The 18,283-nt window shown below is 44.7% G+C and overlaps 1 protein-coding gene across 19 annotated transcripts in view; it reads left to right on the forward strand.

The window, feature by feature from the left end:
* Positions 1-18,283, forward strand: part of TBC1D16 (TBC1 domain family member 16) — a 60,867-nt gene that overhangs the window by 17,530 nt on the left and 25,054 nt on the right. For 12 of the 19 annotated variants that reach the window (XR_014561327.1, XR_014561329.1, XR_014561330.1 and 9 more), the window contains exon 4: positions 3,051-3,678. Coding sequence is in view for 15 of the 19 variants with exons in the window: in XM_083727476.1 (XP_083583602.1) it covers positions 3,051-3,678 (628 nt within the window). In the remaining 4 variants the exon portion in view is untranslated. Of the gene's footprint in view, positions 1-3,050; positions 3,679-4,569; positions 4,678-18,283 lie in introns of all 19 variants that reach the window. The other 7 variants (XR_014561328.1, XM_083727479.1, XM_083727472.1 and 4 more) reach the window with 1 other exon arrangement.

An 18,283-nucleotide genomic window follows, 5' to 3' on the forward strand; every position in this document is an offset into this window, starting at 1 on the left:
GCAGAGCATAGTGATCAGTTGCGTATACATAGGGTGAGATGATATTTTCTGTATCGTGGTCCCAGGCGGTATAAGGCTTTGCACAGCGGTATCAGCACCTTGAACTTTGATGCTGGACTTAATGTTAAGGAAAGTTCTATGGGATACACTTTGTGCACAGAAGAGTCTCTCAGTAAGCATTAATTGCTCCATAAAACCTCTCCCTTGACTTCTTACCTCTTATTCTCAATCCTGTTTCAAAGTTGCTATGGAGGGTCCACTTCATATTCCTTGTTCTTCCCTTCTCATCTTCCTAATGTTTTATTATTTCTTACGTAACACATCAGAGTGTCTGTGGTGGCGAATTAATAGGTTTTTTTTTGTAAAAAAAGACCCTCCTCTTAGGGCTAAACTGCACAGGATGCAAGATTGGAATTCCCAATATTTGTTAAAAGCTTAAAAAACAAGGGGAGCTCCCCCTTTTCCACTAGAGTCTTTTTCCCAGTTAAAATTCCATCTCTTCTCATTCCTCCAAAAAGCTGCTGGTAACCATGCTGGGGCAAGAAGAAAACAGCGTAATATAGGAGCCAATCCTTTTCTACCAGTGAGAGCCAGTGTGGTGTAGTGGTTGAGAGCGGTAGTCTCGTAATCTGGGGAACCGGGTTCGTGTCTCCGCTCCTCCACATGCAGCTGCTGGGTGGCATTGGGCCAGTCACACTTCTCTGAAGTCTCTCAGCCCCACTCACCTCACAGAGTGTTTGTTATGGGGGAGGAAGGGAAAGGAGATTGTTAGCTGCTTTGAGACTCCTTAGGGTAGTGATAAAGCGGGATATCTTTTTTTTTTATAAGATATTTATTAGGGTTTTTTATAAAAGAAATACAAAAATAATAAACAACATTACTTTGTTTTGACAAAATTTCATAACTTCTTTGGACTTCCTCACGTCTCCCGCTCCCACTTACATCGTTAATAAGTTTTTTTCAAGCAAATTCTCATCTTATTTGCAAATTTATAACCACTCAATTCGATATAGTATAACAATTCTCCAACAAATTTTGTTTCTCTTAATCTTATTTATCGTCAATTTTCAATCCAATTTAGTGGTGGCCAATTATTTCTAACCAAGCATCCTCATTAACATTCCACTAAATCACAATATTTTTGTAGATAAATCTTAAATTTCTTCCAATCTTCTTCAATCCTTTCTTCTCCCAAGTCTCGAATTCTGCCAGTCATCTCCGCCAGTTGCATATAGTCCATCAGCTGCATCTGCCATTCTTCCAGTGTGGGTAGATCTTGAGTTTTCCAGTTCTTAGCGATAAGTATCCTTGCTGCCGTTGTTGCATACATAAAGAATGTTCTATCCTTCTTTAACACCTTCTGGCCGACAATACCCAGAAGGAAGGCCTCTGGTTTCTTAGTAAAGGTATACTTAAATACCTTTTTCAGCTCATTATATATCATTTCCCAGAAGACCTTCACTTTAGGGCAGGTCCACCAGAGGTGAAAGAATGTTCCTTCATTTTCTTTACATTTCCAACATTTATTATCAGACAAATGGTATATTTTGGCAAGTTTAACTGGGGTCATGTACCATCTGTATATCATTTTCATTACATTTTCCTTCAAAGCATTACATGCAGTAAAGTTCAGCCCAGTGGTCCACAACCTTTCCCAGTCCTCAAACATAATGTTATGCCCAATGTCCTGTGCCCATTTTATCATAGCCGATTTAACCATTTCGTCTTGTGTATTCCATTTCAGCAGCAAGTTATATATTCTTGAAAGTACCTTAGCCTTAGGTTCCAACAGCTCTGTTTCCAACTTCGATTTCTCCACCTGGAACCCTAACTTTTTGTCATTTTTAAACACTTCTTTAATCTGAGCGTAATGTAACCAGTCTCACACTTTATCCTTCATTTTCTCCAAACTATGCAATTTCCAATTATTTCCATCTTTTTCTAATATTTCCCAATATTTTGGCCAATCGGCTTCCATATTGGGTCTTTTTCGGGCCTTAGCTTCCAGAGGTGAAAGCCACCTTGGAGTTTTATTTTCCAATAAGTCTTTGTATTTTGTCCAGACATTAAATACTGCTTTCCTGACAATATGGTTCTTAAAGGCCTTATTGATCTTGACTTTGTCATACCATAAGTATGCATGCCAACCAAAAGCGTTGTTAAAACCTTCCAAGTCCAGCACGTCAGTGTCTTCGAGAAGTAGCCAATCTTTTAGCCAGCAGAAAGCTGCGGCTTCATAGTACAACCTTAAGTCTGGCAGGGCAAAGCCCCTATAAAGCGGGATATCAAATCCAAACTCCTCTTCTTCTACTCCCTACCCCACACTAATAGGGGTTTTTTTTTAGGGGGGGTAGTATGATTAAACAATGTTTGCCCCACCCCTGCTTTAGTAACATCCTGAAATTCAACTAGATTCCAGCCTGACATGAGCTCTGGAGCAGTAAGTGATGATCTTAGGAAGTTGCCTTAATACCAAGTCAGAGTCAGTGGTCTATCCAGCTCAATATTGTCTACTCTGCATGGCAGCAACTCTCCAGGGTTTCAGGCAGGAGCTTTTCCCATCAGGGATAGAACCTTGGACCTTTTGTAATCAAGGCAGATAACCCATAACCGAATGGTGGCCTTTCCCATTTTGATTTTCTAGGACTTATACTTATACTTTGGGTTGCAGTTAGCCAGAGGCGTGCTCTGGTGTTCCCTCTAGCAGATGTAAAAATGACTTGGATGTGCTGATTGAGTTGGCTATGTTTTTGCCTCTAATGCCCTGTTGGATCCCAAACCGAGCTATTGTAGATACTAGCTGGAAAGTAAAATGCAGTCAAGAACGATGCTCAGTCAACCAAACATTGCTCCAGTGGATGAAGCAATTGGGTTTGGTTAGGGGAGGAGGGAGAAGTTGGGCTTAGGAGAGAGCTGCTCAAGAGGCAAGTGATGATGGGAGGAGTCCCAGGGGTAGCAGGAAACTGGAGTGCTCAGCACCCTTTTAGGATACCTGCCATTCATGAAGTTGGGGCTTGGTTGTAACTCTGGGGCACTGTGTTCTTTCATAGGCTATTTGTGTCTGTACATGGAGAAAGATGAGCTGCTTGGAACCACGCTTATCCTGGCCTGGGTCCCAAATTCCCGAATTCAGAGACAGGACGAGGAGGCCCTCCGCTACATTACACCAGAGAGCTCCCCGGTCCGCAAGGCCCCCCGCAAGCGTAACCGCCATACTCAGGGTTTTGGCGCCACTATGCAGGCTTCCCCCTCCGAGCAGAAGCGAGCTGTGACCCCAAAGGATGAAGAAGACGTTCTGACCGTGTCGCAGCTGGTTAGGGATGTGGCTCACGTCAGCTGCCCTTCGGAGGAAGGGGAGAAGCTGTCCCAGGGTTGCTTGGCAACGGAGAGCATCCACAGCTCGGCTCAGCCTGCCCACAGTGACTCAGGTATCTTATCGACAATCAGTTCTCTGGAGGAGCACAACCGGTTGGAGGAGTCAGTGGAAGAAGGGCTGGAGAGCCACCTGGAGACTGGAGAGGACGACGAGGGCTCTTTGGAGTTGTCTGCCGATGATGTCAGCAGGGACAGCACATTTGACTCGGACTCTGATGCCTTCTCTTCTCCATTCTGCCTCTCACCCATCAGTGAAGCCCTGGTGGAGAATGTTGGCTCCATGTTCCTGGTTAATGAAAACAGGTGAGTTTGTGTTCCTTTTCTCCTTTTACGGAGTAATCAAGGAGCAAGATTATCCAGTTGTAGAACAACTATTTGTCCAGTTTTTGCCCGTTCACTCTACTACTCTCAGTAGTGTGATTTTATGTATGTCTACTCAGAAGTCCTACTGAGTTCAGTGTGACTTGCTGCTGCATAAGTGTGTATAGGATTACAGTCTATTTTTTTGCGCCTCAGAGGTGAAGGCCCTGGATTCCACTAGCTGTCCAACTGTGGTGACATGTGTTGACAGTAGTCGCTACATATGAGACCCCATTTGGTCATTGAGATGGTAGACCCTGCTTGTTTTGAGATACCCGCTGCAACGGAGGTGTAGTTGCAAGCCGTGGTATAAGTTGCTTTGATGACCAGGATGTTACTTAAATATGGATCTGAATGTATGTACCTGTCTTTTTTATTAGTATTCATGTCATGTAAGGAATAGCTTTTAGCTGGCTGACAACATCGCCTTACAGCAAGTTGCTGCTTTCAGTTTGGGGGCTTCTCTGTTTGATGTTATCTACAGGCAGCGACCGTTTTAGCCGTGTCCAATTGACATGCAGTTGCCAACACATTGGTCCATTTGGACCTGGAAGAAGACAGAATGGGGACTGAATGGCTGGCAGGGCACATTTATATGGGCTTTGCTGATGCCCACAGGGGCTGGGAACAGAACCCTGGCACGAAATGGTCGTCACCTGTATATCCAAGACAACTTTTACCTGTCTGAAAGATGGATGAAAGAGGAGCTCAGTTGTGTGCTTCAGTACCCTGGATACAGTCTTGGAGTTGAGGCTGGCTGTGCTACTATCCATGTAATTTAGGTTGCCAAGATTATAAATTGCCAGGCTGATTTTTCTCTCTGCTTTCCTCTAGAGCTGTTGTACAGGAGTGGCTTGCCATGTCTTCCTGTTCCTGCGCTTCAAAATCTAGATCTTATACAACTTACCATTCTGTGACAAACTGCAAGGCTGATTTTCTAGGGTGAAGATTTACACTTTATCAATAAAATGTGACTGAAGCCACAGCTCTCCAATTTAGTGCAGTGCACACTGTTTTGCCCGCTCATTGTGTGGGGAGGGTGCCCTCGTGTGGCCTTTCAGTTATATTGCAAATTGGCACATGAGAAAATATTTAAACTTGCAGAAGGTTGGTTTTCAAAGCTGTTAACTTTGCATGGTTCCAAGATCCCGTGTGCTTTTTGATGCTTGCTTGTCAACAGGCAGCATTCCTGTTCTGTGGGCTGTGGTTTATAGAATAAAGGCAGTCAAGGATTTCTCTTTGTTTCCAGAAGATGTTGCTGTTCAAGACATGCCTACTGGATAGCCGAGTTGGTTAAAGTGTGGTGCTGATAATGCCAAGATTGCAGGTTCGATCCCAATATGGGACAACTGCACATTGCTGGTTTGGACTAGATAATCCTCAGGGTCCCTTCCAACTCTAGAGTTCTATGATTCTATACTGCAATCTGTGGATGTTATTCTTAGTAAACACGTTTGGAGGATTACACAGAGCAGCTGAGGTCTTTCAAGCTGTGGGATGGAGGGAGTGGGTAGGTGGTTGGGAGAGTTGTTTATTGACATAAAACGATTCGAACTCACTTTTCTGAAACGCTCCTTCCTTAAAATAAAAATACAGTTAAAATAAATTGTACATTAGCTTCTTTTTTTAAGCCCCAACAAGCTTGCCAGAGAAATCAGCCAAACTTGAGTTGAACTAGGTTTTGCATTTATTAGACACCATATGCAAGGCTCTCCCAGGTTTTTCATCAGGCTTCGAGGGTCTCAGCTGAAACACAATACAGTTTTTAGGCTGCACAGATGTCTGCATCTACATACTGGCAAGAAAGGACTGAAGTAAAAAGATAACATCTTTAACACTTTTTCAATTGTCCCATTCCTTTCTAACATTGCACAATGACGCATCTCTCAGGGCTGAAATGTCAAAATCACTTCTGGTTTACTTCACCTTTTATTCACTTTACTTTTTATTGTTATAAATGTGGTTAAAGGTTTTTAAAAATTAAATATAAGTTACTTGATCGTTCTCTTTCAAGCTCGTATACAAATCCCTGCTTCAGTAAATGTTCTTGAGCCCATGGCAAGTCCAGTAAAATTGTACAGGATGATTATGATGATGATTTCAGGTCTTTATTAAAACACAGGCTTAGATACCTTTCCAGGCCTGAAGTTTGAAGTCCAACAGTGAGTTAAATATTGCTGGACTGCACTGAGAGGCTGCTCAGAGGTAATCTCCAGAAGGAATGGTGCATGGATGAAAACAGCTGGACGTTCATGTAATTTCAAACCTAGATCCTCTTGCACTGAATTAACTTCAACATTTGGTTGTTTGATAGTCCAAGCTATTGCTTCCAAGTGCATCTGTCAATATGCACACAGGGTGTGGTTGGTGCTTTGCAAGTGGAGTTTTGTTCACGCCATGGGATTTCCCCTCCCTCTCCTCCCTCTTCATGCTCCCAAAATTTCAGGCGGCAGAGGGACTTCCAACCCTCCAAAGTAGATTTTGAGGGTGCAGGGGCGGGGCTATGGGGCAGGGAGGAAGGAGAGGAAGGGAAAGTCCTGTTGCACAATTGGGAGTCTGTTGCGTGAGCAGAACAGCAGGGTTGGATGCTGAGAGACATCCTTTCCCCATAAGTAGCTACAGGGATGTCATCAACACAAATCTGCAGTCCCCTGGTGCCCCCATTTATTTTTTGTACAGAATATCATCTTGCTTTGCCCTGGTTTGGAAAGAGACTACGTTATTGCAGTCACATGGGGGCGGGGGAGATTTGATATATGAGCTGGATATGCCACACAGTCCATATGCATGAGTCTCCCTCTTCCAGCCCTTTGCTGTTACTGCTGTTAAGTGAGGAAGATACTTAATCCAGGCCTCCACATATTTGTGTTGGTGTGGATTGCCCAGTTTACATATTGCTTCTTTCATGCAGCTGAACATACGAGCCAGGATGTTGTCCTTAAGCCCTGTCCGTCTTGATTCTAGGGCCTTATTAGGAGATTCCAAGAGGAAGGAAAGGGTCTTTGCCTCTGCAAGGATGTAAGGCTCCAGCTGAGAGGCCCCTGGGCTGCTTCTATCTTTCCCCTTTGTGACCTTCATGGCAGGATGCAGTTTATGTTTTCCAGTTGTATCCTGTCCTCATTCATTTTATATTGTTCTGGGTTTGCAGGGGGCAAGGATCCTCTGAAATTCTGGGTGCCAGATTCCCCCAATTACTCTCTGAAATTACTGAATGTGGCGTTGGCTCAATGGATTTAGCAGGGCCTTCACAATAAGTCAAGCCAGCTTTCTCGGGAGATTGGCTGAGAGAGGTGCCATGAAAGAACTAAACAGATGATGGCACTGACATTACCCTGACGAAAGGCGAGCCATTGGGACATTCAGTGTCACACAAGAAGGGGGGGTGGAGTCCCTCCCCCAGCTACTTGTTAGTTAGCAAAAGACAATAGCAGAGTTGGGAAGGGGAGGTTGCCAGGGTTACAGGGGGCATGATGTCACCACAGGAAAAAATTGTCCTTTTTGCACGAGGCTTGGGTTGCATTTTAGGAAAGGCTTTGGGCAGAAAGAAGGATGGAGCCAGTGGCCATGCAGGCTGACACATGGAGAAGCTGTGTGGAGATACAGATGACATTTGGGCTACCTTTGTACCAGGGCTGCACTGACGTGACGAGCGAGGCCCTCGTGAGATGTGATGCTCGGAACCCTCTCTCCATCCAGACTCAGATGTAAATATGTGTAAATAAACTGTATTTCACAAAAATACTGAAGTCTCTCTTTCCCCCAAAGGAAACACGGACACTGGTAAAGTGCCAAGACCCCTGGAATCTCAAACTCTGCAGTGGAGATTGGGGTGGCCAGAAGCTATATATCTCTCTACTTATATCGATATCTAGCTATCTATGCCACCTTCCAGGACAAAACCCTCCCAAGGAAGTAGGCATCAAAACCATGATGCACAATATCTCAGATGATGAATCAAACTGCAATCTAAAGGAAAACATTACAAGATTAAAGCAGCAGTTTCTTGTTCCATCATATGTAGGTTGATCCCTGTTTTGTCAGCGAGTTATTTTTGGAGTGGCCGCATTATACCCCTTTATGCATCATATATGAAATTTCTGGCATTCCTACACAGTGAGAGGGGGTAGCTCATCAACTCCCTTCTCAGCGCTGGCCTGCTGCTCAGTTTGGTAGCTAACCATTGGCATATGTGCATGTTTAAAGGTTTATCCTGTATGCTCATTGTATGCACAGAGGTGGAGCCTGTCATATAGCAATCTTGGATTCTTGGGATGGTTTTTGGGTGTGTGTGCAGTGCTATGAGCACACCCTTTGGTTTTCTGGTTCTCCTCCAGACGCTGCCTGGCCCTCTGGTTTGTTATTTGAACAAGGACTCCCCTTAATAGCATGTGGAGTACAGAAAAGCACAACACCAAATAGCACACATTGCAGCTGCAGAGCTGGTAAACCTGGTTCAAAATAAACAGCAGTTCAAAATAAACTTCCACCTGTCTTTTAACAAGCGGGGCTGCAATGTGTAATCAAGTTAAAATGCTGGCCACTCAAAAATGTGACCCCTGTTAATTGAACATCTGATTGTCTTTATTAAAAAAGATAAAAGTACAGTTCGTAAAATTGGAGGTGGCTTTTTAGAAGCATTTTTCTTTTAAAAGGAAAATAGATGCCTGCCAGAACATGCACTGCATTTCTTTAAAAGAAAGAAAGTGTGCTTTGTGTTTCATGCTTAGTGCGTTGTTCATCTGCAGAGTTAGTGGACTGGCTAATCAATTTATTGACAGTAATATTATTGATTGGTCAGGCAACAGCCCTAGTAATAAGTAATATAGCTCCCCCCCCCCCCCGTTCTTTCTAGTGGCAATGTTGCAGGAATTGGGAGTCCTGTCGTGACAGTCTTCAGTAAAGACCAAGCCTACTGGCTGCTGTTTTGCTCTGGTATTCCTGGCTGGTGTCCTTGTTTTTTGTCCAAGGGAGCCCTCAGATTTCTCTGTTAACAGCAGGAATTAAGAAACAGCTTTGGGACGGGAGGGATGCATGTGCCCAGGAAAAACGTGGAATCCTCAAGAGGCAGCTTCTGCGGGGTTTGGCTTGATGCAACGCTTGCATATTTCTTGCCCTTTCTGTTTCGACTGCTTTCTAGGGAGCTGGTGATTAAATTGCTTTCTTGTCCAGTTGTGTTATTGGGCAGGGAGTGTGCAAGTGTCTGTGGGACTGCAAGCAGTAACTGAGTCTGGGATGTTTCATCATGCTGTTGTGGCAATTCACCTAGGAGGCTGGTGCCGGCTGAGATCTCTGTAGAATTAAGCAGGAGATGAAATTACTGGCAGAGCAGTTGTGAGCCATAGGTATGTAATGGATGGAGAAGCAAGCGTAGGGAGCAGGGAATACCAGGCTTTCGAAATTGGCTTCTGCTGTATGATGGTGACATGGGATTTACTTCATGCAGTCTGTGTTCTTTTTATAGAATCGGATTATCTCCGACGTTGTCACCTATTCAGTCAGCATATTGATTGAAATAAAGCAATCCACAGTTCCAGAAAGGTAGCTGTGTAGGACTAATATATCGAAAACAGAGAGCCCAGGGGTACATTTGGCATGCCAAACTTGCAAACCAATCTTAATTGCCCAATCTGTCCATAGGCTGCATTTTAAGTCATTTTAGCTCCATCCATGCTATGTGACCCAAGGTGAGTGAGGTTAAAATAACCAATTGATTAAGGTCCCAACGATTGTTTGTGTGCCTGTGTTTTTTTACACCAGACAGACTCATTGACTCCTTTGTATGCCTTTGTCAATAGCTTGCCTTGCACCTAGTGTAGAATTAAGGATTGAGTTGGATAATAGAATACAGTAACAGGCTGTCAAATGTACCAAATGGGCCTATTTCAGTGAGATTATAAGGCTATGTCAGAAACAGAGAGAGGCACATCTGCATCATCAAAGGCACCTGTAGGACAAAATAAAAACCCAGGAAGGAAGTGAAGCTAAGGGATTGTACCATCTCCCCCCCACCCCCAGGAAGGTGGTAAAATTTAAGATCAACCACCAGTTCTATAAAAGAACATTCCTTACACGTATCAAATAGGACAATTGGACAAACTGTGCAGCAAAAATGATCTTCTTTCACCATTTCCATTTTGTTAACAATAGCGGGAGGACAATCCATCTTAAGGAGCACAACCTTGACATCAAGCACAAAGACAGAATTTCTATGTACACCTTGCTTTTTATTATGGTTTTATGCATTTACTGATGCTTCTGTTGTGCTTAACTGATGCTCTATGCCTTTGCCTGTATCAAAACCGGCTTATAACCCTAAGTAAAGATTTGATCTGATTTCTTTGTCTGTCTGTTGCCAGCAGAGGCCTGTGAAAGGAGAGTAGCTTTGTAGATGGGAGGCGATGGTGCCTTAAGCAACCCCTGTGAGGAACTGGGATCAAAACAGGAAATGTCAAAGGTTTGAGCTGCCTAGCATTGTGTCAATGTTTAAACAGCGGAGAGGGGTTATTTTAGATAGGCTCTGTTTCATATGGGCTCTTCCTATTACCTAAGACAAGGGAGCAGTGGTGGCTTTTGATGGATTGCTGGCAAAAGATGCAGGGTGATTGGGAATGGAAATTAATAGAGTTCTATTATTTTAAAGGTGAGACATATCCAAAGTAGACCAGTATAAGAAACTAAGTCAGTTTTGAAGGTCCACGGATTTGTCTCCCGTCTGGTGCTTTCGCTGTAAATATGGTCAAGGTCTTCTGGAAAGGAATAAGGCAATGGAAGGAGCTTAGAATGCATTGTGACATCTCTCTCTTTGTCCTCCTCCCTCACTACCTCAACAAACCAGTATGGCCCAATAGCGCTTTCTCTGCTCTACCCCATAGCCCTGTAGAATTTTTTAGCTCTCCACAGATCAGAGCTCTGTAAGCATCCCTGTGAATGAATGAGAGAGAGGAAAAGATTGTCCAAATAGAAGGGACACCACACAGGGACATCACACGCTGCCTTGAGATTATATACCCTTAACAAGGTACAGTATATAATGTGTGAGCACCTCACTTTGTCATGAAGTAGGTGGAAGTAGTTGTATCTGTTATCTCTAGAAGCTGTTCTATTTGTACGAGAGAGATGATGCAGTTCTTTCTCCAGAAGTAACCTAAGGGGTTTGGTAACATTTTCCTGTCAGAAATGTAAAGGTTTACTATGGCCCGGTTTGCAAGCAGTGCTAAGGCAAACCATGGCTAAGTGTAAACAAGCAAGCACCTGAGTACGCAGAGTGAAAATTGTGGCTTTTTTGCTCCTCCACAAGCAGTAAGCCAAGAGCAAACCTTTGTTACATCTCATGGTTTGTCTGGAGCAAAACAAATCATCAGCTCTGGTATTACATAACACTAAGTCAGATCATGGCTGGTTCCCTGATCTAGAAACCATGGCTTTTGCAACAGGAGTGTTCTGTTGTGACTTGTAGTACAGGGATTCCACACAAACACACACACTTACACACATTCAACTTGTGTGCAATCAGCTTTACGCACTTAGCAAAAATAAAAATAAAATAAAAAGGGGTTGGGAACGGGGGCGGACATCTGGGAAATTCTTCAGTCCCACCCGCCACTGAACCCAATGGTGTTTTGACTATACACGATTTCACGTTTACGCCCGGTACCCAAGAACGTAACCCCTGCATAATTGGGGAGACGCCTGTATCTATAGACTTCATACCCCAATGTAGCTGTATCGTTAGGTAAAGGTAAAGGGACCCCTGACCATTAGGTCCAGTTGTGGCTGACTCTGGGGTTGCGGCGCTCATCTTGCTTTACTGGTTGAGGGAGCCAGCGTACAGCTTCCGGGTCATGTGGCCAGCATGACTAAGCCGCTTCTGGCGAACCAGAGCAACGCATGCAAACACCATTTACCTTCCCGCCGGAGTGGTACCTATTTATCTACTTGCACTTCGTGCTTTCGAAGGTTGGCAGGAGCAGGGGCCGAGCAACGGGAGCTCACCCCGTCGCAGGGATTCAAACCGCCAACCTTCTGATTGGCAAGTCCTAGGCTCTGTGGTGTAACCCACAGTGCCACCTGCAACCCTAACTGTATCGTTAGACTGCACCTAAAAGCTAACTGTTCCAAGGACAAAGGCATCAATAGGTGCATTCTTTCACAGCTAACATGATACTGGGAAAGGGGTGTATTTCAGTGGAAGAGCATTTGCCTTGCAAGCAGAAGATCCCAGGTTCAATCCCCAGCCTCTCCAAATAGGGCTGGGAGAGTACCTTGTCTGAAAACCTGGAGAACTGCTGCCAGTCAGTGTAGATGGTGTTGAGCTAGATGGACCAGTGGTGTTGACCTGGTACAAGGCAGTTTCCTGTGTTCCTAACAATGGTTTTGTACTGCAAGGCATTCCGCCCTTGCAGTAATGGTGGAGTCTGCTTTGCCAGTGTACTCGTGGGAGAAATTTAAGTAAAACGGGGAATAATTTTCAATGAAAGGTTAGAGCTAATGTGATCAAGTCAAGTTTGTCCGCAATTACTGCACTCTAAGTAAGTTCCCAACCAGTGTAAATACAAAACTCTGTAACTATAAAGCTTAGTACAACAAATAATACATAATAAAAACCGCACTGTCTCAGTGCAAACCATTTCAGGGATCAATACAATACTAAATTCTTAACAATTTATTATACTAGAACAAAAAAGCACAGCTATTGCGGTGGGTTTAAAATAGCAAGTCACAGTTCATTTTGTGGTTGGCTTATTGGGCTGGTGGATAAGTAGAAGACTAATAGCACAGTCTAATGCATATCTACTTGAAAGAGAGTTCCATTGAGTTCAAGGGAGCTTATTCCTGAAAACTGGGTACAGACATAACGCCCCCCACCTGTATATGTGTGGCGCTGGGAAATCAGTCAATCGATTTAAATAAATTCAAATCTGGAAATGGCAGGTCAGAGCTGGAAAGTCCTCATGGCTTGTGAGGAGACCCTCCCCAGAGCCCGATGTTTCAAAGACTTTTAAAACAAGAATTTATAGGCTCCAAAATGGCTCGCGGGGATTATCACTGCTGCTGCACTACCCTCTCAACAGCCGTTGGACGGGAAGCTACATTGCATCGGGCTTGGACACACTTTTTCCCTGCTCTTTCTGGCAATCTGGAGGCAAAGGAACAATATGGGTTGCTTTCTCTTACGTAGGGTTCCGAAGAGCTCTGGCCTGTTTTTGTTGTAAAAGAAGAAAGAATCACCCTAGTTCCCTGCTGTGACGAGGCTCTCCACTTACACACATTTTGCTTATGCGCATGGGGGCCCAGAACGTAACCCCCGCGTAAGTGGGGAGTCACCAGTATAGGATTGCACCCACCACTGCAGTCCTATATAGCAACTTTCCCCAACCTCATCCCCTGCCATACGTTTTAGACCACAAATTCCATCATTGCTGGCTGGGGTTGATGAGAGGTGTAGTGCCAAACACCTGGAGCAAACATGGTTGGGCAAGGCTAGGAGTAAGTCTCATTGCACTTCATGGGACTTACAGCACAATCCACTGTGTATCTACTCAAACAAGTTCTTTGTTCGTCTTTGCTTTTTCCCACTCACCACATCACAGCACCAGCATACAGAGTGTTTCGTCCTCTTTCCCTTATCTTCCACTTCCTTTTACTTTATCTTGTATTTCCCGCTTGACATATAACACTAAGCTAAGTGTGAACACCTGAGTATATGGGTAAAGCAAAAATTGCATCCATTTCACTCCACACCCAGTCATCCCAATCTGGCCTGCCACTTGGTTTAATCCAGCCCCTGTGGCAATTTATTTCCTGTGGTAAAATCCTAAAAAACCCTCAACAACTTCAATCCTAAAAAAAGGTCAACAGCTTTGGGGTAAAATCATAAAAAAGGTCAAAAACCTTGGTTGGCCCTTTGGTTGGCCCTCACGGCCCTTCACTTCATCAAATCTGGCCCTCTTTGAAAAAAGTTTGGACACCACTGCTCTAGAGTCTAGGCACGGCATCCCCAAACTCGACCCTCCAGGTGTTTTGGGACTACAATTCCCATCATCCCCGGCCACTGGTCCTGTTAGCTAGGGATGATGGGAGTTGTAGTCCCAAAACAGCTGGAGGACCAGGTTTGGGGATGCCTGGTCTAGGCAAACCATGAGCAGTAAACCAAGGACGAACCTTGGTTACAGATTGTGATTTGTCTGGAGTACCCGCGTTCAAATGAACAAGGTTTCATGGAACTGCTGTACAATCTGGTTTGGGCTAACTCATCCCATGACCAGTATTGTGTTGCATTTTCCCACTGCCATCAAGCCTCTTGATTTTGGGAAGATTAATAGGTTGGGTCCTTCTTTTTTTCTCCCTTGCCCCTCTCCCATTCTGTATTCAACACATTTTCTGTGCTCTCGAAAGAACTAGCAATCAGAGGTCATCTCTTCATGTGTCCAGTAGATGGCACACTTTTCTCAGCACAGCTTTGGATAACCAAAGGAACACCAGAGACATCTAAATTTAAAGCTGGGTGGAGGCTGTCCCAACCTGCTTTTTTTCAGAAGAAAATTCTATCATTGATCCTTCTCAGGAGATAACATGCCCTTTTCTTGCTATATCATCTGGGCTAGCAACTAATCAAACTCTGCCATTTATTGCCTGCCTTACATTTTGGCAGGCATAGCTGCTGATGGACCTACTTGCCTTCTGAGTGCAAAATCATCACTGTTCCTCCACTTGCAAGTAGCCCATCTTGATCCTTGTGCCCTTCAGTTTCTTCCAGGAAGGTTGCATGGGCAGGCTGCTTTCTGGTGATTAAACAATTTGCCGGTGCTGTGCTGTGATTGGCTAACATCTTCTTCTCTAGGGACATGGCCTCTGACCTCATGTCCTTGGAGAGACAATGATTGAGAGAGCTGAAGTGTGTGTGTGCCTTCAAATAGAGGACAATGCAGAATCCATCGGTTTCCTTTTCTCCCATGGAAGCCTGGATGAAAGATGACCTAAAACATGAAGGTTTTAGGAGAGTGATATATGTGCATTTTAATGGAGAGTTCTGGCAGGAAGGTCTTAATTTTGCATGCCATTGATGTCTGTAATGCAAAATGTAGTTGCTGCCTCAGATTCCTGTGTTGCTTTTTCCATTCATGCATCGAAAATAACCAAGTTTCTAGTCCTTATGCATTCCACATTAAGTAGAAGATCAGGAGGTAAAACTGCTACTGGGCTATGCACTATTTCAGACTGTAGGAAAATGGGTAATAAATGTTAGGTTGCTCTTCGGTGTTGAAATGATATCTGCACCTGGAAAACTAAAATTCCATCAGTATTTTGGAAACTGGTAGTTTCTGTAATCTCTTTGTCTCCTGTGGCTGTTCCTTACCAGTAATGCAATATTCTAGTATCCCACCCTAGGTCCACCCTACAATTTTTGCAAAAAGGCATCATCACAAAACCTCTAGACAAGTGCCTGGAGGTCACCTCGCCGTGACTTAAATTATTGAGAAGAGTGTTTGATGGTTATATTGCCAGAAATCTTAGGAAGTAGGTAAGTGGTCAGATTGGGGTAATGCAGGCAACTGGTTTAACAAGTGGTTGCATGTGCGTGCTCTTCTAACGGGTTCCCCTAGTTTTTTTATTGACCAAACTGGAAAGCTCACTGAAAGCCAACCCCATGATTTAAATATCTGAAAAGAGGAAAAGTTGAGGGGAAAGCAAGAAAAAAGGCTTGTTCATTCCATGTAACCTATCATGCACTAAATCCAGGATTCAGCCATTCCTGTTTCCAGCTCTAAGGTGCCAGTGAAAGAAACATCATTATTTTATTCTCTTAGCATAAACTACGCTAAAACCAGCTCTGTTCCCTGCTAGCTGTACATGAGCTGGCTCCCATGCATTGAATGTGATGTCTATTGAGGCTCCCCCTCTTCTTCCCCATACCAGGAAGCTTTACCTGTGCATCTTTTTCACCTGCCACCACTCATGTTCCTCTTAAATTCAAGAGAGTGTTTTCTTTTTCTTTAGAGAGCATCTTAAGTATACAGTATGCACCAGTGCTGTAAAGAGGAGCTGCAAAGTAACATTTTGATTTTAGATAGATATTGTTGTTGTTGTTTAGTCGTGCCCGACTCTTCGTGACCCCATGGACCAGAGCACGCCAGGCACTTCTGTCTTCCACTGCCTCCTGCAGTTTGGTCAAACTCATGCTGGTAGCTTCGAGAACACCGTCCAACCATCTCGTCCTCTGTTGTCCCCTTCTCCTTGTGCCCTCCATCTTTCCCAACATCAGGGTCTTTTCCAGGGAGTCTTCTCTTCTCATGAGGTGGCCAAAGTATTGGAGCCTCAGATTCAGGATCTGTCCTTCCAGTGAGCACTCAGGGCTGATTTCCTTAAGAATGGAGAGGTTTGATCTTCTTGCAGTCCATGGGACTCTCAAGAGTCTCCTCCAGCACCATAATTCAAAAGCATCAATTCTTCGGCGATCAGCCTTCTTTATGGTCCAGCTCTCACTTCCATACATCACTACTGGGAAAACCATAGCTTTTACTATACGGACCTTTGTTGGCAAGGTGATGTCTCTGCTTTTTAAGATGCTGTCTAGGTTTGTCTAGATAGATATAGATAGAACCAAAAAGCTTTAAGCTGGAAAAAAGGTGTATGAGTGGGATCCCAAGTGTAGATAAAGGTAAAGCATCCCTGGACATTTATGTCCAGTTGAATTTGACTATGGGGTGTGGTACCAGCATTTGTCCGTAGGCAGCTTTTCTGGGTCACGTGGCCAGCATGACTAAACCACTTCTGGTGCAACGGGACACTGTGACGGAAGCCAGAGTGCATGGAAACGACGTTTACGTTCTCGCTGCAGCAGTCCCTATTTATCTACTCACACTGGTATGCTTTCAAACTGCTAGGTTGGCAGGAATTGGGACAAAGCAACGGGAGCTCACCCCCTCATGCAGATTCGAACTGCTGACCTTATGATCTGCAAGCCCATGAGGCTCAGTGATTTAGAGACCACAGTGCCACCACGTCCCTTACCTCAGTGTGGCACCCATGGACGCCAGAGTGCCCCTTGCTGCTCCTGACTTTTTTGACATTACATTTTTCAAAGGTATTTTTCCCCCCTTTGCTTTTGACAGTGGCTGGTTAGGTGGGTTAGAGACAAAGAAAGAGAGGCTTATTTAAATCACTGTCTGATGTCTGATGAATCACTGGGACATGTTGTGCTGCTACTCATCCCCTGGTCCAAAAAGCTTGGAGGAGTCTGGTGTATGGGCTATAGAAGGGAGAAGATTCTGGTGCAAACCCAGCTCCATTGGAAAGGAGCAGTTCTTTTACAGCTACTGCAGCAGCAGCCCCCAACCCTATTCCAGGATTGCTTTTTGCCCTTTTAGCAGTGGGGTAATGAGCAAAGCTTCCTGTCCTTCCTCCCACCCTGGAGGTGAAATTGACAACGGGTTTATCCAAGAACTCTACAGAAGAAGAGAGCAGGACAGGAGCAAAAGGGGATAGCGAAGCTTGATGGCAGAAAGGCAAGCAGGTAACAGAGAGAGGTAGAGTTTACACACAGTCAGTCACCAGTCCTATCACGGATTGCAATCTCCAGACCACATGAGGCAGAAGCATTATATGAGTTTGTTCCTGAAAGGACTCTTCTGCAATTGCGATGAAAGCTCAAAAATAAAAAAGCTACAGTTTTTAAGGGACGCGGGTGGCGCTGTGGTCTAAACCACAGAGCCTAGGACTTGCTGATCAGAAGGTTGGCGGTTCAAATCCCCGCGACAGGGTGAGCTCCCGTTGCTTGGTCCCTGCTCCTGCCCACCTAGCAGTTCGAAAGCACGTCAAAAGTGCAAGTAGATAAATAGGTACCGCTCCGGCAGGAAGGTAAACGGCGTTTCCGTGCGCTGCTCTGGTTCGCCAGAAGCGGCTTAGTCATGCTGGCCACATGACCCGGAAGCTGTACGCCGGCTCCCTCGGCCAGTAAAGCAAGATGAGCGCCGCAACCCCAGAGTCGGCCACGACTGGACCTAACGGTCAGGGGTCCCTTTACCTTTACAGTTTTTAAAGACTGGAGTGATGCTCATATAAGGACAGGGATGCAACAGTTCAGGAGAGGTGTCATTTGGGCTATTGTAAATCAATGGTTCCCATGCCAGATAAAAAGACTAGTGTGGTTTCTCGACCACCATTCAGTCTGGCCCCTTTGACGTTGCTGCTCCCCACCCCACCCTTTTAGTCTTGTAACTACCATCCATTGTGCATCTTTTTTCTCCCATGCTCATAGGAGCCCAACCTGCCCCTTGCCCCTTGCAAGAGCAGGAATAGCTACCATGATGCCCTCTAGGGGTTGCAGACTCTCGCCATTCCTGACCACTGGCCGTGCTGCTGGGAGTTGAGAGAGGACCATGCCCTGCCTTTCAGCCTTTTCAGTTGATGCCATTTCTTGCCGCTATCTTCTGATAGCTAAATCAGGTTTTAAGAACATGGACTGATGATGACCACCGTTCTTGTTTCTTCGATATTAGCATTCATCTAACCTTGCAGACAAATTGACAAAAGTTACTACGCAGCAACA

This window comes from Podarcis gaigeae (assembly GCF_964106915.1).
Source record: "Podarcis gaigeae genome assembly, chromosome: 2".
Taxonomy (NCBI): Eukaryota; Metazoa; Chordata; class Lepidosauria; order Squamata; family Lacertidae; genus Podarcis; species Podarcis gaigeae.